This window comes from Dama dama, chromosome 10, assembly GCF_033118175.1.
Source record: "Dama dama isolate Ldn47 chromosome 10, ASM3311817v1, whole genome shotgun sequence".
Classification (NCBI taxonomy): domain Eukaryota; kingdom Metazoa; phylum Chordata; class Mammalia; order Artiodactyla; family Cervidae; genus Dama; species Dama dama.
This window is the reverse complement of record NC_083690.1, coordinates 20,069,499-20,090,612: the sequence shown is the minus strand read 5'-3', so window position 1 is coordinate 20,090,612 and position 21,114 is coordinate 20,069,499. Positions and strand designations below refer to the sequence as shown.

General features: G+C 43.3%; 1 protein-coding gene across 2 annotated transcripts; it reads right to left on the bottom strand.

Moving 5' to 3' along the window:
• Positions 1–2,967: 2,967 nt before the first annotated feature.
• On the bottom strand, positions 2,968–21,022 carry LDAF1 (lipid droplet assembly factor 1). Of its 2 annotated transcripts, XM_061152978.1 has the most exons (6): positions 20,924–21,022; positions 18,214–18,410; positions 13,686–13,733; positions 8,513–8,681; positions 6,219–6,357; positions 2,968–4,930 (listed from the first exon to the last, which is right to left on the bottom strand). In XM_061152978.1, exons 2-6 carry the CDS (start codon positions 18,307–18,309, stop codon positions 4,849–4,851), a joined length of 534 nt encoding a protein of 177 aa, XP_061008961.1. In that variant the 5' UTR covers positions 18,310–18,410; positions 20,924–21,022; the 3' UTR covers positions 2,968–4,848. The 2 variants fall into 2 exon arrangements, with proteins under 2 accessions (XP_061008961.1, XP_061008963.1); XM_061152980.1 differs by lacking the exon at positions 13,686–13,733.
• Between the last annotated feature and the right edge of the window lie 92 nt (positions 21,023–21,114).

Sequence of the window (21,114 nt, the reverse complement as noted above, 5' to 3'; positions counted from 1 at the left end):
GGACTATAAAGAAAGCTGAGTGCAGAAGAATTGATGCTTCTGAACTGTTGTGTTGGAGAAGACTCTTGAGAGTCCCTTGGACTGCAAGGAGATCCAACCAGTCCATCCTAAAGGAGATCAGTCCTGGGTGTTCATTGGAAGGACTGATGTTGAAGCTGAAACTCCAATACTTTTGCCACCTGATGTGGAGAGCTGACTCGTTTGAAAAGAGCCTGATGCTGGGAAAGATTGAGGGCAGGAGGAGACGGGGACAACAGAGGATGAGATGGTTGGATGGCATCACTGACACAATGGACATGGGTTTGGGTGGACTCCAGGTGTTGGTGACGGACAGGGAGGCCTGGAGTGCTGCGGTTCATGGGGTCGGAAAGAGTCGGACACGACTGAGCAACTGAACTGAACTGAATGTCTTCTTTGGAGAAATGTCAGTTTAGGTCTCCTGCCCACTTTTTGATTGGGTTGTTTATCTGGTATTGAGCTGAATGAGCTGCTTGTATATTTTGGAGATTAATCTTTTGTCAGTTGTTTCATTTGTTATTATTTTCTCCTATTCTGAGGGTTGTCTGTTCACCTTGCTCATAGTTTCCTTTCCTGTACAAAAAATTTTAAGTTTAATTGTGTCACATTTATTTTTGCTTTTATTTCATTTCTCTGGGAGGTGGGTCATAGAGGATCTTGCTATGATTCATGTCCAAGAGTATTCTGCCTATGTTTTCCTCTTAAGAATTTTACAGGCTTTGCTCTCACATTAGGTCTTTAAATCCATTTGAGTTTATTTTTGTGTAAGGCGTTAGGAAGTATTCTAATTTCATTCTTTTACACATCAGTTCAGTTCAGTTCAGTCGCTCAGTTGTGTCCAACTCTTTGCGACCCCATGAATCGCAGCACACCAGGCCTCCCTGTCCATCACCAACTCCCAGAGTTTACTCAAACTCATGTCCATCGAATCGGTGATACCATCCAGCCATCTCATCCTCTGTCGTCCCCTTCTCCTCCTGCCCCCAATCCCTCCCAGCATCAGGGTCTTTTCCAATGAGTCAACTCTTCGCATGAGGTGGCCAAAGTACTGGAGTTACAGCTTCAGCATCAGACCTTCCAATGAACACCCAGGACATAGCTGTCCAGTTTTCCCAGCACCACTTATTGAAGGGGCTATCTTTTCTCCATTGTATATTCTTGCCTCCTTTTGTCAAAGACAAGGTACCCAAAGGTGTGTGGGTTTATCTCTGGGCTATTAACTATAGGTTACCTATGTGTTTCTATTCCACTCAGTTTCAAATGGACAGTGCACCATGCACTTTGACAACTATTCTTTATGGGCCTATTCTGTGACAGGCACTCTGCTGGGTTCTGTATATTATTTTACTTCATTTGTTTGCCAAGGCCTCAGGCTCCAGGTACTTTGCCAGACAGATCCTGAATTGCAAACTTTGATTTGTATGTCACTTCTTGGCAGAATTGGTGAATCATTTAACCCGGAACCCTAGTTTCATTCACGCTAAAATCCAGAGGCTAAGGGAATATGAAGAATGAGAAGCCAGCAGATATAGCTTATGTTATAAAGGACTTAGCACTTTTAAGTGCAATGGGAAAGCACCTTGTACCTTGCAGTTTGAAGCAAGGCTGTTTATGTGATCAGAAAAATGTCTTAAAATGATCTCTTGCCTACTCTCCAGATAGTATTCCATAAGAAGGCTCCATAAGAAGCTTAATAAGCGTCTTATTCCATAAGAAGGCTCCCTCAGCACTTAAAATACTTCCGAATCTTGTATCCCCGGCCCAGACCTACTCTCTAAGCCATTGTTCATTTGACATTCTCTTGGTGTCAAAAAGGCGTATTTGACTTAATATGAGAAAAGCTCAGATGCCATCTCAGAAAATAGTATCACACTACCCACTGGCTCAAATTAAAAATTTAGGTGCCATCCTGTGTCCCTCTTTCCTTCACTACCTACATGCAATTCATCACCAAATGCTGCTAGCTCTCTACGCTAGCATAAACCATCCTCTGCTCTGGACCTCTGCAGACCTCCTAAGTGGCCTTTTGACTCCCAATCCATCAGCCACAAGTGATAAAAATTTAAGTCTAATCTATGTTTCTCTTAATGCAAAGTGTGAAATTCCTTATCATCTTCCCTTTGCTCTTTGCTGTAAATTTCTTACCCTATGAGGTCCTGCATGATGGGCTCCCGTCTCTCCTCCATTTACCCTTTGCTCACCAAGTCCAGTCACATTGACATTATTTCTTTTCCTTAAGCTCCTTCCAGTCTTGGGGCTTTGTGTTCCTGTGCCCTCTGCAGGGAATACCCCCAGCTCTTGGCATGGTGACAAATTCTCATTCTGTGGTTCAAAGAGAAGATTACTGTGGCTGACATGGCCTGCCCCTTTGACTTTCTTTAACTCACTTATCATAATCTGATATTTTGTTTACTTGTAGCAGGTACCCTGTAAGATGGAGCCCATAATTCCCATCCGGGATATGCGTTCCCTTGTATGATCCCTCTTCTTAGTGTGAGTGGGACCCGATTGCTTCTAACCCACAGAATGTAATGAAAGTGACAGGCTGTATGTGATTATGTGTACGTGATTATGTGCTATAGACTGTAATGCCCATCTTGCTAAGAGACCCTCTTCCCTGGTAGTTTTGAAGAAGCAGGCTGCCAGGTTATGAGCTTCTTTATGACAGGGATTGAGGAGCTCAGCCCCAAAGCCTACAAGGAAAAAATGGACGCTGCCAATGACTATGTGAGCTTGGATGTGGGTCTTTTCCCTGTTGAGCCTCAAAGGAGAACCCAGCCCTGACATCACTGTTACTGTTGTCATGCAATGAACTCAGCTTAGAGAAGGTAATGGCAGCCCACTCCAGTATTCTTGTCTGGAAAATTCCATGAACAGAAGAGCCTGGCAGGCTATAGTCCATGGGGTCACAAAGAGTCGGACACAACTCAGTGACTAAACAACAAAGGACTCAGCTAAGCCAGACCTGTATTTCTAACATACCAAAAATGTGGGAAAACAAACATGCTCTTTGTAAACCGTTATGCAACAAGAGATAATTAATACACTTAAGTGACTCCTACGTTAGAAAGTAAACTTCAGGAGGCCAAGGGCCTTTTCACTCTTCATTTCTGAAGCTCAGAACCCAGCAGGGTATTTAGTTTAGACAGCTAGTAGCAGACACTTGCATTTAAGTAGGAAACATTCAATAAACAGTAACTGTTAATATTAATATTATACTCCCATGTATTGGCAGGAATATGCAGTTCCCGTTCTCTAGAGTTGAAGGCACCTTTAGGGACAGGTGTGGCTGACTCTCACGGGATACAGAAAAGTTCCAAATTAATTAAGGGCTTCATGTTCTCCTGAATCAAATAGCAAGCATTTGCTTCTGTCTGCCCCTTTTCCTTTGGGGCCAGATCGTCCTCCCATCTCTAATACCCTATCACTCCCACCTATGCAGAGTCAGAGGGGGCTTACCCACTCCCTCTCCTGGTTCCTGAATGCGCATATGTCCCAGCCCTGATCCGTCAGCGTATTCCATCCCCCACTTTCCCCTGCACTTGGTTCGGGGTTGCCCACTTGACCCAGGTCTGTCCAATCAGAGCCAAACTCAGAAAATCTGAATGTATTATTGGAAAAGAGCAGCCTCTTTGCCCAATATGGAGTGCTAACTATGAGGCTGATGTAAAATTAAGAGCTGCTGGGACCTCTACAGGAGGTAAAAGTCACTTAACACTGAGAAAAGTGGTGCTGAGAGATGAAGAGAGAGAGATGTTTAATGACATCACTTGAGTCCCTGGATCCAGCAGTGCCTAAAGACCCACCTCTTGGCTTTTTATTTCAGTAAAATGAATCTCTTCCCCCTCTACTTCCATTTTTTAAAAGCATTTTGAGTTGAGCATCTACCACTAGCAACTAGAAAAGCCTTATTACCCAGGATCTGCCATTAAATTGACACAGAAGGAATAAATGGGTATGATGTCTAGAGAGAATTCTGAAATAAAGAGTAAAGAAAAAGAGCTCATCTAAATAAATATTGATTTAATAAAGTACCATAGCAAATAAACTACTGAAGTAGAAATCCCATAGGATTTAAAAAAATTTTGTAGTTGTTTAGCATTTGCATAGGACTTTTTGAATAAATGGCTTAACAAGACAACTTCCTAATATAATACAAAAGTGTCAAGTGCAAATATTTTAAAGAGTAACATCACTGAACAGTATTCAATGGTGGAAACGATACATTTAGACTTAGAAAAAAAGCTCTTGGCCGTAAGGATAAGTTTGGACTCTATTTTCTAACTTTGTCTGAGAGGCCATTATTCCCAAATGCTGTTTATCTTTCTGATAAAAGGCTCATAAGGCAGAATAGCTTGTTCCATTTTGGATTTTTCCCCCTACCTCTTTTTTCAAATGAGTGAAGAAATAAGCACCTCTCATTAAAAAGAAAGAAAAAGGAAAAACAATCTATGGTTACCCAAACTGGACTTAAGATACAAGAGCTGAGCCTTTGGGAATCAGGTCACTGGCCTGTAGAGGCTCAGGACCTTGCCAAGGTCAGGTCTGCATCTCTGGGGAGGAGATGAGAGGCTCGGAGAGCCGCCAAGCCCATGGGATTCTTTGCTGATTCTCCTACTGAGGGTGGGTCAGCTGATGGAACTGACCCAGAGCAACAAGATCTCCAAAACTGTCTATTGTAGGACCCAACAAATAAGTGAAAAAGCTAGAGGACACCTCCAGGAAGTATTTAACTACCCAGTCCCTTCTAAGTCATAATTCTAACGAGCAAAGATGATCCAACAGTGTTCCAGAGGTGCTTGAATAAAACCTTTGGTTCCATTCAGCTGGTCATTCCTGGTAGAGCCCCTCTACGTGTGCAGACTTCATGGCCAGCGGACAGTCACCACTGGAGTTGTGTTGTGGCAACAGCCTGTTTGGTAACAAGAGGAAATGATTAGTTCCAAGGCCTCTTTAAAGAGCAATGTTGAGTGTACACGACTGAATAAATGACATTCTTTGTTGGTTTATTTTTGGCTGCTTCTTGCAACCATACCAGATTTGGAGCTACACTAATTTTACAGATGAGGAAACTGGGGATACGAGGTTAAAATGCCTGAGTTAGGGGTAGAGGTTATGATCCTTTTCCCTGTTCTAATTTGGATATTACATTTTCTCCAATTACTGTTTGTGCCCTTACAACAATCCAGTGAGAGAGGCAGACCAAGGAGTAGCCCTGTTTAACCCATGAAAGAAAACTGAGAACAGAGATGTTGGATACTAGTTCAAGATCACACAGCCAAAAAATGGCATAGCTGGGATTCAGACCCCTATCACCAAATCCTAATTAACTGACCATTTCTTTACATCATTAACAGAAGGGAGATGTAGTAGGGGGAGAGAAATAGGTCTGTCTTTTTTCATCCCAGTGATGATAGGTTTCAGAGGGAAGTGAGAGCGGAGGTAACACTATTGGTATTAACTTAACTGGCTCCATGGATTCTCTCTGAATTTCAAGTAGCCTTCCTAACACTGATAATGCATGGTGGGGAACTATGGCACACACCAGAGCTTGGCTGACCAACACACATTCTTAAAGTTTTTTTCCTTGTGGGATTGTACTCCATTTCCCAGCCTCCCTTCCAGTTTAGCATGGCCATCTGCCAAAATTCCAGCCAATGAGGTTGCTTGGGGTAAGAAAGGGGGAGGTTCTAGGAAAGATTTCATTTACTTGATAAAAAAGATCATACTCAGTTGGTGAGGGAGGACTCATTTATTTCTCCCTTCATCCTGCCTTGAATGTGGTTGGTGTAGCCCGGGCCACAGCAGCTTTCTTGTGGTCATGAGGTGACAGGTCAATGGGGCAACACAGAAAAGCAGAAGGCGCCTGGCACCTTGAGGATGCTAGGCTGGCTCTGTGCCAGTACTGAGCTATCTCTAGCTTTTTGCTATGCAATAAAAATAAATTCCTATTTCTTTAAGCTAGTATCTCTTTAGGTTTTTCATTACCAAAGCATTACTACCTTACTACCCGATAATTAAAAAAAAAAAAAATTGAGACGGAAACCTTACTCCTCCATAAGAAGAGATGTGAGGATCTCCTGACATCTAGGCACCTCCTAGCTTTGGAGACTGAGTGTGATGTGACCAGGGTTAGGGTGTTATTTGTGAGAATCTCCCCAAATGGTAAAGATTGAATTATTGCACTGACATGTACTCACCTAAGAGAAAACCAGTAGTTGATGAGGCTGGAGACTACCATGTAGGACACCATGATTGTCCCTGATATGACGAGGGACACAAAGCCCAAGCCACACAGGACACAAAGCAGTGAGAGGCCGCCCACGGAGATAACCAGTCCTGGAGGAGAGCATGTCAAAAGAATCACTCATCGAAAACAGACTGAAAATGCCAAACCCTGTACCAATGGGTTTAAAACAACAGTTAATTCAGAAAGGTCCATCCAGTCAAGGCTATGGTTTTCCAGTGGTCATGTATGGATGTGAGAGTTGGACTGTGAAGAAAGCTGAGCGCAGAAGAATTGATGCTTTTGTACTGTGGTATTGGAGAAGACTCTTGAGAGTCCCTTGGACTGTGAGGAGATCCAACCAGTCCAACCTAAAGGAGATCAGCCCTGAGTGTTCACTGGGGGGACTGATGTTGAAGCTGAAACTCCAATACTTTGGCCACCTGATGTGGAGAGCTGACTCATTTGAAAAGACCCTGATGCTGGGAAAGATTGATGGCAGGAGGAGAAGGGGATGACAGAGGATGAGATGGTTGGATGGCATCACCGACTCAATGGACATGGGTTTGGGTGGACTCCGGGAGTTGGTGATGGACAGGGAGGCCTGGAGTGCTGCGGTTCATGGGGTCGCAAAGAGTCGGACATGACTAAGCGACTGAACTGAACTGAAGTGAGCAGATTTCCCATAAAAATCCAGTCTTCTGGCATTATTTAAAAAAGGAGGCAGTCTCAATACCCGCATGAGCATCGTTGCATGGCACCAACTGACTGGCCTTCCAGTTTCCTCCAGGCCCCAGTGTACCCAACTGTATCGTTCTTGGACTGCTTTGCTCACTTTTGTTATCTGCCTGGCCCATGGGTATTTGAATTTGAAACTCCCTCACCCTCAAGGTCAGGGATGGACTCCCAATAGAATCCTCTAGAAGGAGTTAGCCAAGGCAGTAATAGGGGTGGTAAATTAGGTCCAATGTTTCAAAGTGCCTAACAAATACTATAACTTGCACTTACCTACAACCTACGGAAATAAAGGCTATGCAGGCTAAGTAAAGTAAAATCTAAACATAACTTTTGATTACATCTTTTACAACCCCACCTGGCAACCATTATGCAGTAACCATAAGGTCTGAATGATCATTTTACCCATCATTATTTTTAATGGGAATATTAATGAGTTAGGATCTAATAAGTGCAGAGCAAATACATTTTTATAATATGGAATATATGGGGGAAAATAGTAAAAGGTACCACAGAAAGAGCATGGTTTTTATAGTTGACATGACTGAGTTTGACCCTAGTTAAGGTATTTGTAGTATGACTTCCTGGGCCTCCTTAGAGTTCTAGTTTCACTCATCTGTAAAAGGAATATAATAATAACTACCTCTAAGTGATGGCATGATGATTAAATGACTATCACAATCACACACATAACAGTCTGTGGTAGTTTCTGTCTGCTCAGCACACTTTCTCTTGCCTCCCTCATAGCCAAATTTCCCCTTCCAATGTAGAATTAATAACATGGCAAATGCTGCATGGCAGACCTCCTTCCCCTTGCCTCACACGTGGTCAAATAGCCCACCTGGTACTTCACGGTGACAGTTTCAGGGATGGACCATGGAAAGAAAGGAAAATAGAGAAAGTAAACAGATGTGCTGCCTTTTCATAAAGATTCACAAAATCCTAGATCAGTATTTTTCAAAGGATGGCTAACAACCACAAAGAAATGGAAGACATCTCTTTGTGGATTATGATCTGATTTGAAAAGGCAAACTGAGCCAATCAGATTTACTTTCTCAGTACTTTTAACTTAGCAACTCAGGGAGAAGCTGGCAACAGGCAGTGGGACTTCAGGAGGAAAGGTGAAGGGGGACCCTCAATACACAGCAAGGCACCTGGCATGCGACAGATGCTCAATAACTGTCTGTTGAGTGAATGGCTTCTCTGTTCAATGACAACAGTTAGCATTTCATGGAGAAGCGACTCTGTGTCAAGGACTGTGCTAAGTACTTTACAGAACTGTAGGATTCAATCCTCAGAATTCTCTGAGACAGTATTATTACATCCCTATTTTACATATGAGGAATTTGAGGCTCAGAGAAAGTAAACAAAGTGTCCAAAATCACACTGGGGGAGGTGGGATTCTAACAGACTCCAGAGTCCATGTTTTAACCACTCCGACAAGCTGCCTTGGTTGATGTGATTTTGACAAGAACAGCAACATTTGACAGGAGTGAGTCATTTTCCAAGAGGGTGGGTAAAAGAGTAGGATACCTTCCAGTAATATGACTCCCACAAAAGCAGCCAGGGAGGTAAGCACCACGAGGAGCAGGAAGAAGCCAACAGGAACGGCTGACACAGCAAGAAATACCAGCAAGGTGAGGGTCAGAAAAGGATGCCGGTCCAGGTACTGACCCACTGGAGACTTCATAAAGGAAACCACCTGTGGACAAAGGGGAAGAGCAGGTGTGAAAGCCATGTCTGAATCCCAGGTTGATGAGTTTGCCCGAGCTGCAGGAAGTATAAGCCAAGGTCAAAAAGTTGGAAGGCCCACTGGTAAGAAGTCAACAATAATAATCCTTCCAAGACATGAGCTGCCCCAGCAACAACTTAAGGTAGCTGTGGACAGGGGTTAAGTTTGAGGGCCCGCCCAACCTCAAGTCTTGTGAAAGAAGGAAAGACCCCTACTGCTTCACACACACCCTCTCAGAAGACATGCCCAGCATATGCTCTGATGTGGTGGCTCAGATGGTAAAGAATCTGCCCACTATGCAGGGAGACAGGGGTTCGATCCCTGGGTTGGGGAGAGCCCCTGGAGAAGGGAATGGCAACCCACTCCAGTATTCTTGCCTGGTGAATTCCATGGACAGAGGAACCTGGAGGGCTACCGTCCACAGGGCTGCAAAGAGTGGGACGACTGAGTGACTAACACTTCACTTCAACATACAACTGGCTGCTGACCTCACAGCTGAGGCTACTGAGGGAGGTTAAGTCCTGGCTACTTGGCATCACCTGGGAGCTTGTTTTGGGTTTTTTTTTTTTTTTTTTTTTGGGGGGGGGGAGTCTTTAATGAATTTGTTACAATATTCAGTTCAGTTCAGTTCAGTCGCTCAGTCGTGTCTGACTCTTTGCAACCCCATGAATCACAGCATGCCAGGCCTCCCTGTCCACCAACTCCTGGAATCTACCCAAACCCATGTCCATCGAGTTGGTGATGCCATCCAGCCATCCCATCCTCTGTTGTCCCCTCCTCCTCCCACCCCCAATCCTTCCTAGCATTAGGTCTTTTCCAATGAGTCAACTCTTTGTATCAGGTGGCCAGAGTTTTGGAGTTGCAGCTTCAACATCAGTCCCTCCAATGAACACCCAGGACTCATCTCCTTTAGGATGGACTGGTTGGATCTCCTTGCAGCCCAAGGGACTCTCAAGAGTCTTCTCCAACACCACATCAAAAGCATCAATTCTTCAGCACTCAGCTTCACTGTCCAACTCTCACATCCATACATGGCCACTGGAAAAACCATAGCCTTGACTAGACGGACCTTTGTTGGCAAAGTAATGTTGGCAAAGCTTTTTAATATGCTATCTAGGTTGGTCATAACTTTCCTTCCAAGGAGTAAGCATCTTTTAATTTCATGGCTGCAATCACCATCTGCAGTGATTTTGGAGCCCCAAAAAAATAAAGTCTGACACTGTTTCCACTCTTTCCCCATCTATTTCCCATGAAGGGATGGGACCAGATGCCATGATCTTAGTTTTCTGAATGCTGAGCTTTGAGTCAACTTTTTCACTCTCCTCCTTCACTTTCATCAAGAGGCTCTTTAGTTCTTCTTCACTTTCTGCCATAACGGTGGTGTCATCTGCATATCTGAGGTTATTGATATTTCTCCTGGCAATCTTGATTCCAGCTTGAGCTTCCTCCAGCCCAATATTTCTCATTATGTACTCTGCACATAAGTTAAAATAAGCAGGGTGACAATATACAGCCTTGACGTACTCCTTTTCCTATTTGGAACCAGTCTGTTGTTATAATATTGCTTCTGTTTTATTTATTTAGTTTGGCTAGGAGGCATGCGGAAATCTTGGCTCCCCAACCAGTGATCAAACCCACACCTGCATTGGAAGGTGAAGTCTTCACCACTAGATCATCAGAGAAATTCCTGGAAGTTTGTTAGAAATGCAGCATCTTGGGCCCTGACCCAGATGTGACAAATCAGATTCTGTTTTTTAACAAGAGCACCAGGTGATTTGTACACACATTAAAGTCTGAGAAACAGTGGGGATGAAATGACTCACCTAGAGTCACATGGCTTCCAAGTGGCAAAATCTAGGCATTCAAAGCTAAATCTTTCACTCTGGATGTCACATGTTTGCAATGGCTGCCATTTCATTAGGAGAAAATAGTTATGTCATCAACCTGATACCAGTCAGGCCACAGCCTGATGACTGCTGCGAGCTTATGCTGTGTTAATAGGTAGGTTATCTTCCGCCACCAAGCAAAAGGGTTTCTGGAGCTGGCTCAGTGGGGGAGGGCCGCTTTAATACAGAGCAGGCCCTCAGCATCTGTCTCACTGTATCTCACTGTTCACTGAACCCAGGGTTAGGCCAGGGGAGAGCGGGGAAGCTGGAAGAAAACTCAAAGAGCTGTGGGAACTGCAGACATGTTTATGCTCTCCAGGCTGGCACAGGAGCCATAGTAGCAGACATAGCATAACATAACCACAACACAACACATCATAATACGCACCCCATTACAACACAGCGCAGCACAGCCGCAAGGGCTTGCCAGGTGGAGCTTAAATATGATTACAGCACAAAAGTTGCCCATGGTCAAGCAAGTACCTCATGAGACACATGCGCAGGGCTATAAGTGATCTCAGCTATTACATAATCACTATTTACAAAACACGGGGCAAGAGCGAGAGGACACGGGGCGAGACAGCCTGACCACGCCACCTTAGCTAATCTGCTCTTTCCTTACAGCATCCTCACAAGGACAGGCTTCCCTCATCTTCTTAGGCTCCATGCCGTCTCTCTCCGTAGTGCTGGCATGCTAGTTCCCATTCCCTTGAAAGCCTCCATCATTCCAGAACTCTTCCCCATCAAACGTGGTCCTTTCTTTGGGCTGTGTAGGCCAGCAGGGAAACTGAAGACATAATTTAAACTACAGTGATCATGGGTGTCACTAATCAAAACACATGCTCCTAAACGACTTGTTCACCCAAGTGATTCAAATGCAGGAAGTTGGAGGCAAGCTGGAAGGCATGAGGGTTCTGTAGTTCAAGTTGATGACGAAAAAGCATAGGACTCACTCTGTTTAACTAGAAAAGGCTGTTTCAAGAAGCCACAGCAATCGGTCTTGGGGCTTCAGTATTGACAAACTTTACTTCCTGCCCAGCCACAAAATGGCATAATGTACACTGGCTACAACGCCTCCAGCTACTCCTTTCTGACAAAAGCTATCTAAGACTTTGCTATTCAGCTTCTCTTGTCAGAGGCTGACTGTGCCAAAAATCACCTCTGAGCTAGAAATACACAGTGTGGATACTCCAGCATCAGAACCCAGTGAGATCTTCTGGTTAGAGCTGTTAGAGGTGAGAGAGAGTGGGGCTAGTCCTTGGAGCTGCCTCAGATCTTGGTTGCTTTCCAGTTCTAGTCCACAGACACCCTGAGTAAAGCCCCAGATGTCATCTGGCAGAATAAACTGTTCTCTCTGATCCTCATAAACAAGAGACCCAGTAATCACAGTGGGGAGGAGCAAATAAGGCTGAAACACCAGAATTCCAGGCTTAGGACTTCATACCCAGACTGTCCAGTACAGTAGCCACATGTGGCCCTGAGCACCTGATACATGGCTAGTGTGACCAATAAACTAGATTTTTAATCTAAATTTAAAAATTGCTATTTGATTCAGTCATTGAACAAAGTTAATTATATTTCAAATAAGTTGGGTATGTTTCAAGGAGTTTTTCAAATATAAATTTTATGAAATCTGAATAGAGACCCAGTATTTCCAGTGGAAAATTAGCATGTGAATTGAGAGGTGCACTGCGTGTATTAAAAAAAGAATGCTTCATGACCTAAGAGGGTGAGATGGGAACAGGTGAGGGAGGCTCAGGAGGGAAGGTATACATATATATATATATATGTATATTTATGATCTATATGCATTGTTGTATGGCAGAAACACAAACTTGTAAGGCAGTTTTCCACGAATTACAAAATAGATAAAATTTTTTTAAAATGTAAGATATCTCATCAATGATTTTTTAATATTGATTATATGTTGAAATTATATTGTGCATATATTGGGTTATATAAAATACATTATTAAAAATTAATTTTACACAGTTCTTTTTATGTTTCTTAATATGACTACTTGAAAATTTTAAACTATATATGTGGCTCACATCCTATTTATATTGGAAAGTGCTCACTCAAACTTTATCTAGAAAAAAATAAGAAGCAAACTGCTGGCTTTTGGGCAAGACTGTTGTACAACCAAAGGAATAATTTTTTTAACTAATGCAAACATTTTAATATTTTTTATTGGCTTATAATTGCTTTACAATGTTGCACTAGTTTCTGCTGTATAACAACATGAATCAGCCATAAGTATACAAATATCTGGTCCCTCCTGAGCCTCCTTCCCACTCTTCCATCCCACTCCTCCAGGTCATCACAGACCACTGAGCTGAGCTTCCTGTGCTATAGGGCAGCTTCCCACTAGCTATTTTACACATAGTAGCATATATATCCAACATGATTTTACACATGCTAGCAGGTAGATCCAACCAGTCCATCCTAAAGGAAATGAGTCCTGAATATTCATTGGAAGGACTGATGTGGAAGCTGAAACTCCAATACTTTGGCCACCTGATGTGAAGAGCTGACTCACTGAAAAAGACCCTGATGCTGGGAAAGATTGAAGGCGGGAGAAGGGGATAACAGAGGATGAGATGGTTGGATGGCATCACCGACACAATAGACATGAGTTTGAGTAGGCTCTGGGAGTTGGTGATGGACAGGGAAGCCTGGCGTGCTGCAGTCCATGGGGTCCAAAGAGTTGGACACAACTGAGCAACTGAACTGACTGAGCATAGATATGTCAAGGCTACTCTCTCAATTTGTCCCACTCTCCCCTTCCCCATGTCCATACGTCCATTCTCTATGTCTGCATCTGTATCCCTGCCCTGCAAACAAGTTCATGTGTACCCTTTTTTTAGATTCAAAGCAGTAATTTTTTAAAAAGATGAACCTGGCAGTCCTGTGGAAGAGACAACAAGGAAGATTTGCAGGGAAACTAGCAAGAGATAAGGATGGCCAAAACTAGGTTGATGGCAGAGGAGGAGGAGATGCTGTGTGAAAGAGGAATGAAAAATGAAAAATCAACAGGACTGTCTGGCACTGGGATCCAAGAGGAGAAATGCAGGAAGGGGCTACTTACAGTCCTTAAGAAATCTAATTTTTTCTTAACCTCTTCTAAATCTGGGGCCTACAACCAAAAAATAAAAAGTCATTCAGATATGCAGAGAGACCAATTTGAGATGCACACAATTAAGCCCAGCAATTGTCTTCCCTTAGGGAGGATGGCCCTGCTCCGACAGTCTGTCTCAGAAGGGAAAGATATGATTCAGTTATGCCTAATAATAATAGAGAATATTCATTAAATGCTCAAGTGCCAAGTACTATTTTAAGGATTTCCAATAAACTTCTTACTTCTGTCTACAATGCTACGAGATAGACAACAAGGGAAAATTTAACATTATTTAAATTTGGGAATTAGAATATAGCAATTAACTTTTCATTCTCCCAGGCAACAGGGTGACACAATGGAAGGACAGAAAGTGGGAGAGCTTATCACTCAGGAACATTTTCCATCCTTACCCTGAAATAGATCCAGGTATTCTAATCAAGATTTTACAGGCATAGGGCAGTGCTGAATAACCCAGGAATGCAACGTTGGAACAGACTGGCACCATTAAGTGCCAGACTCTGCGCTAAGGCCTTCTCAAATAGCATCTGAGATCATCCTCACAACAAATCTATGAGCCTGGCGTTGCTTATTTTAGAGAAGATGAGATGTAGAGTCAGTGAGCCTGAGCAATTTGCCCAAGGTCAGACAAAGATGACTTATTTTAAAATGCACACATGAGTGTGGGAGGTTCCAAAGTAGGGATGATGTGGCCAGTGTTTAAGGACATGAAGTCTCCATCTGGAACTATTTAGAAGACAGGCTAATTCCCTGGTCTGAGAACGAAAAAAAAAGAATCAGTATCCACTGTCCTTTGCTACCAGAAGGGCTCTGGAGGGCAGAGGGATCAGGAGTATTTAAAATCACTGGTAATGACAAATCCAAGGTTCTATGTGATAGTTTCTTCTAGATTATGGTCCTATAATTCAGGATTGGGACTCAGGTGCAAAGGAGGTAACTCAAAAACATCCTTTGTGGAAGGAAAGGGCCAGCATGACAGCAAAACGATTTTGTCACAGGTAATCCACATGGAGATATCACTGACAGGGCGGGGTGGGGGAGCAGTGTCTGCCCAGCCCATGCTCTCTCTCTCCTCTCTGAAAACTGCCCCCTCCCCAGCAGGGGTATACCCCTGAAGCCATGTTTATACCCATGAAATGAAAAGTCCCAGCCCAGCTGCCATCTCCCTGGTTATAGGTGACTTGGTCAAGCAGATTCTTGCTCCTAGGAATCAAGCACACCCAAGACCAAGTTCCACAGAAGGTGTCAGCAGGAAACTGGAGGAAACATGGGGAGTTAAAGGTACTGTCTTGGGCAAGCGTGTCTGCCTAAGTGAAGAGATCAGCAAAGGAAGCCAGGCGGCAGCGAGAGGAGGATGAAGCTGATACACAAGGAAAAGTTATAATGAGGAGCAATATGGTTCAAGAGAGGGCACTGAGAGTTACCTCTGACCCCAGTGACCTGCCTGATCGTTTTAACCCCTCCTGAGGCTCCGCCCTGCTATTTCTTGCCTTTGGCTTCTGTGACAGCTTTACATTTCCCCAAAGTTCTGGCAGGTTCCACCGTTTGTTTGTTTAAGTTATTTTTGGCAGGTTTCTGACTCTGTCAGCCTAAAAGTAAGACATTAAGACTTTATGTTCAAGAGGTTTCCTAAAAGAGATGATGGAGTTGTTTCACGAACACTCAGTCTGGAAACCATCTCTTCTTATCTGGAACTCAAAGGGCTTATGAACTCTAAGGATATAAATTACTTAGGACAAAGAAATCACCTAAATATCACTGAAGCAAGGGGATGACTATATAAATTATGGTATATCAATCTGAGGGAAGTTTCTACCACCAAAAAAAGCAATTGGTAGGAAGACCTATGCTTCAATATGGAAAAACACCAATATACAATATCAAACAAAAATATAGAACTACATCTGCCATAATTAAAAACACTGTATCTAAAAATTACATACTGAAGAGGCCTAATAATAACAAAAACAAAAAGATAATACCACCACTAGATTTATCAGTGATGGGTTTACAGATGATTTCCCTTCCTTTGTCTGCCAATATTATTCTATTCAGACACAGTTAATACTAATTAATCAATTAATATAGGCTTCCCTGGTGGCTCAGAGGTTAAAGTGTCTGCCTGCAATGTGGGAGACCTGGATTTGATCCCTGGGTTGGGTAGATCCCCTGGAGAAAGAAATGGCAACCCACTCCAGTATTCTTGCCTGGAGCATCCCATGGATGGAGGAGCCTGGTGGGCTACAGTCCATGGGGTAACAAAGAGTCAGACACGACTGAGCGACTTCACTTTCACTTTCTTTTCAATTCAATTAATATAATTAAAAAATTTAAAAGAAACTACTCTACCTCAGGACTATCTGAAGAACATCAAGGCTGAGCAAACTGATGATCCATCCCTCATTCTGACAGTTGACTGCCCTGGAAGTTATCTAGTTCAAACCCACTCCACTGACCGTGCCTGAGGATCTAAGGTGAAAAAAATGAAGAAATGCCAAGAAGTCGGAGTTCCAATGCTTCGAAATGCCTACCTTAGAAGGTAGATGTGAATATTAAATAAGTTAAGAGATGCCAAGTGCCTAGCACAGTGCCTGGCATATAGTAAGTGCTCAACCAAGGTTAATTAGTGTATAGTCAGTTCCTATTATTTGCAGAATCCTTATCTGTGAACTTGCCTACTCACTAAAACTGATTTGTAACCCTAAAATCAATACTTTAAGGTGCTTTCATGGGCATGCACACAGCAGTGAAAAACATGAACCACCTGAGGCACATGTTTGCATCTGAGGTCAAACTAGGTTAACACTCTGCCTTCTTGTTTCAGCTCTTTATACAACTGTCCTTTTCATGGTATATTTACTGCCACCTCTTTCTGCATTTTTATGGGGTTTTTTGTTGGTGGTGGTGATTTTCCCATTTAAAATGTGTAGCAGTACTGGCTTGTATTCCTAGGAATAAGAAGGCTATGATGTGCCTTATAGAGAAAATGCAAATACTAGACAAACTTCACTCAGGCAAGAGATACAGCTGCCTATATAGTATAGGCTGTTGGCCTGGAGCTCAATCTTAATAAATCAACAGCATGTATAGGATAAAGGTGCCTTTAAACAAAGACACACAAAACAGGCTATGGTTTTATTGGCTGACGAAAACGTTGGCACCAGAAGTTTGCCAGAACCTATCTCCCATTTGACCAATGGCTCAACTGATCTGTGAGATGCAATTGGAATGGTTCAATGTCTGAGGTGAGTCAACAGAACGAACACAGATAATGAGAATCAACTGAAAATGTAGGTAAGTATGAGCACCTTTCTCACTAACATTAGCAACAAGAATCTCAGTCTGCTGACTAGAAAGTTACTTGTCTAATCTAAAAATAGCTTGCTAGATGCACAGAGTGCCAGAGGCATTTTGGGATGAGTTCAGGAAAGTTTCCTATAGAGTACACTGCTCTAGACTACAAAGGGGTGGGTCCTCAGAGATCCTAGTGGAATTGTGGCATCGAATACAAAAATCAGATCATCAACCAGCTCACTTTGTTACATACATATATGTATTGCATAGAAAAAAGTCTAGAAGAACATTCAACAAAATGTTAATAATATTATCTCTGAGAGCTGTTTTTTCCCCTGAAAAAATGCTGAAAGACATACAGAAGAAAACAATAGATATAAAAGTTCAAGAAACCAAAATATACTGTCTCAAGTCCCACTGCCACTGAATGGCTCCTGAGCACTTACTTGTTAAGTGGCTAGTTCAAATGGAAATGTGCTGTAAGTGTAAAATACACACTGATTTCAAAGACTTAGTATAAAAAGAATGTAAAACATCTCAATAACTTTTAAAATATTTTTATAATGATTACATGTTAAAATGATACATTTTAGATATATCAGATTTAGTAAAATAACTATTAAAATTAATTTCACCTGCTTTTTTTTACTTTTAAAATGTGGCTACTAGGTAATTTTAAGTTACATATGTGTTCTATGTCATATTTACATTGGACACTGGGTTTCTAGTGAAAGACTAGTAGTCTCTCATTTTTAGGGTAACAGGTCAAAATTATAACAAAAGGATGGTATCTGTGGTACAGACTGAGAGTTGCCTCTATCTCCAGCTAAAGAATTATACTTGCTACAAGGGATGATCAGAAAACTAAATTCTGGTCTGTGAGAGGCAACTGGAAGTTTTGTGTGTGTGTGACTTTTAGGACGTCTCCTTAAATTGGAGGTGGCTTGCATGTCTTTTTCTCCCCTCAACATCTTACCGCTTAGAATGTGGCTTCAATGGCTGATACTCTAGCAGTCATCTTGGTCAGTGAGTTTGAAGGTCATAACTTAAACATGACATGGTGGGGAGTTAGAAAGATTCTGATCTATCTCCAAATTTTCCCTACTTAAGGGAGAAATAATTTTCTATGGTCTTAAGCTAGTGTTATTTTGGAATTTTCCATTATGTGCTCTGATTAGAAACTGACCTTTGAGTTACTCTGGACAGACGCTATCAGCAAAGATAGCTTCCTCTGCAGCTCCCGCAAGTCCTTTGAAGTACTCGGGGGCTCCTCTTTTGCCATCCTGAAACCCACTGCAGTCTCTTTAAGGATTAATTCGACCAGGAAGCTCTTCAATGCAGGGCACAGTCAAATCTCTCATGTCATTTTGTCTCTTGTTGTCACTGGAAGAAACGAAAAGTATCTTAAACCATTAGTGGTCTTCACTCAATTGACCCAACGAGGGCTTCTACTGTCCTCACACACTAATGATGGGCATAGAGATGAAGGGTAACCAGGCAATATCCATCAAAATATCAAATTGTACACACCTTGATCCAAAAATTTATTTTCCAGGAACCTGAAGGAAACAATCAGTTATATCAAAACATGCCAAAAGGATGTGCAATTATCCCTGTTTATAATACATACTCAACAGTAAAACAACAGGAAAAAGTTGTCTACTGATAAGAACTAGGTTAAACAATGATAAATTCATACAATGGAGTATTGTATAGCCATTAAGATGATGTTGATATTTATTTAATGAAAATATGTCTATGATGTGAAAAAAATTATAAAATACCAACTATTACATATTTTATGTATATATCCATAGTATAAAATACATATATCCACAGTAAAATAAAAGATCTAGATGGACATATAACAAGATGTTAATGGTATTATCTCTGAGAGCTTATGTTTATTTTTTTAGCCTGATAAAATGCTGAAAAGAATACAGAAGAAAACAAAGCTGAAGACACTATTTCAAATCCCACTGCCTTTTTTTTGCCAGAAAGCCATTCTCAAACAAATGACAGTGGCCAATTTCTTTATTTACTACCCACACTAAACAGGTTGGCTCCCAATTACATTGTGCCATAAATTACTCTCTATTTACTTTTAAGTCTCATTTCCATAACAAGAGAGGGACAAACTTTGCCACAATTATACTCTGTGACTACAATGGCCTGGAATTTCCAGAACTATCCCAATAATAAAAGCTGTTTGTTAAATTATATATCTATCTTTTAAACCCTTTTTAATTTTTATATAAACAAATACATTATTATTTTATATTTCCCAGAACAACACTGTAAGGCTGGGCTGTCACAGAGATATCTTTTCCATTATTCCTTACAACTTATCTCCTGACCTATAGCACAAATGCTAAAAGATTCTATCACAGTGGACAAAATTAACTGGAGATGTTCACATTTATTTACCATACTCAACATCCCACATGGTAATTATGTGAGATGGGAAGTGATGATGGTGGTTTAATTGCTAAATTGTGTGGAATCTTGGGACCCCATGGCCTGTAGCCTGCCAGGCTTCTCTGTCCATGGGATTTCCCAGGCAAGAATACTGGAGTTCTTCTCCAGGGGGTCTTCCTAACCCAGGGAGGGAACCCGCATCTCCCACACTGCAGGCAGATTCTTCACCACTGAGCCACCAGGGATGACTTATCACCTAATATCTATAGGGTCTGTTGTTGTTGTTGTTTAGTTGCTAAGTCGTGTCTGATTTTTTGTGACTCCATGGACTGCAGCCCACCAGGCTCCTCTGTCCATGGGATTCTCCAGGCAAGAAGACTGGACTGGAGTGGGTTGCCATTTCCTTCTCCAATAGGGTCTAGTAGCAAATTAAAGCACATTTTAATCATCCAGCTAGAGATTCTCTCCTACAATCCCTTTTGTGAAACAGGAATCCCCTGGACTGGACAGGACTAGACCCTTCATTCCTATATTCTGTCTCTGAAAGCTGCAGCTGGCATAGATTAGAATTGGCCATGTTCCCAGCACTCAGCTCCCCTAATCTCAAATCTGCAAAGGGCAGGAACAAGCCCAGCTCCCGTCACTGGTTCCCGGGGCCTTGGAAACCTAGGGGCCATCCGGACAGGTTTGGGAAGTTCAATGTGAATAGCGTGGGTAGAAAGCCATCGGCCATAGCCGGTAGAATGCAATCAGCTGGTCACCAATCCCTCTCACTCACTCCTCGGAGGGGCCTCCTCAAGCAAAGACAGGTCTCAGGAGGAGGGAAGGGGGCAACCCCTTAATCCGACGCAGCGCACAGTTCCCCGCCTTCTGCGATCTCCGCGCCTTCCGGGCTGAGCCAGGAAAACACAAGCCAACCCGCCCTTTCCCTTCCACGGCCCACGCGCTAAAAGTCCCCCTCTCTTCCTCGCCCGCCCCTCCCGGGACAAACGGAAAGCCTGAACGTTCCAGCCGGGATGGAGAGAAGTCGCACCGAGGACCCCGTCATTAATTTGGGGAAGAGAATCCACCTTGGGTATACCCTGCAGTTACGGGGCAGGGGGACCCGGTAGGGATGAGGGCATCCGTTTTGATGATTCCTGAAGAGGAGGTGTGGAGACTTCCCAACCAGGTTTCCCAAGAAAGGGCGGGGTCTTCAGGGTGGGATGGGGTGGCAACCCTTTACCGAAAGTAGTAGCAGGTGTAGAAGTGTGTGTGTGTGTGTGTGTGTCGCAGGGGCTGGGGAGGGATGAGACTTCCCTTAGTTGGGGGGGTGGGGGCTGGTATCTAGCAGGGGCCGGGAAGGATGAGACTCCGTGTGTGTGTATATGTCACCGACTCCCCTTTCAACCCACCGCCCCCGCGCTCCTCCATTTGTCCAGCCCGGCCCGGGGGTCTAGGCAGCCGGGGCCCTCGATCCCCCACGCTCGAGTTCTTACCAGGTCCCCGGGGCCGCGGTGCAGGCGGAGCAAAGGAGAGCTGACGGAGCCGCGGGCGAGCGCGTGAGCCTCCGCCGTCGCCCGCGCCCCAGCCAGCCACGCCCCTCCGCCGCGTGGCCCCGCCCCGCTCTTCCCCTTCCTTTCCCCGCCCCTCCCCTTCGCTCGGCTCCAGCCTCCTGCCGCCCTCCAAG

What these genes read in the sequence shown, in the direction of transcription:
- LDAF1 (XM_061152978.1), bottom strand. Translation starts at nt 18,309, where the DNA reads ATGGCAAAAGAGGAGCCCCCGAGTACTTCAAAGGACTTGCGGGAGCTG. An exon ending in GGGAGTCATATTACTGGAAG is followed by an intron (nt 6,358 to 8,512) that starts GTATCCTACTCT and finishes GCTCTCCTCCAG; the next exon opens with GACTGGTTATCTCCGTGGGC. An exon ending in AACTACTGGTTTTCTCTTAG is followed by an intron (nt 4,931 to 6,218) that starts GTGAGTACATGT and finishes GTTACCAAACAG; the next exon opens with GCTGTTGCCACAACACAACT.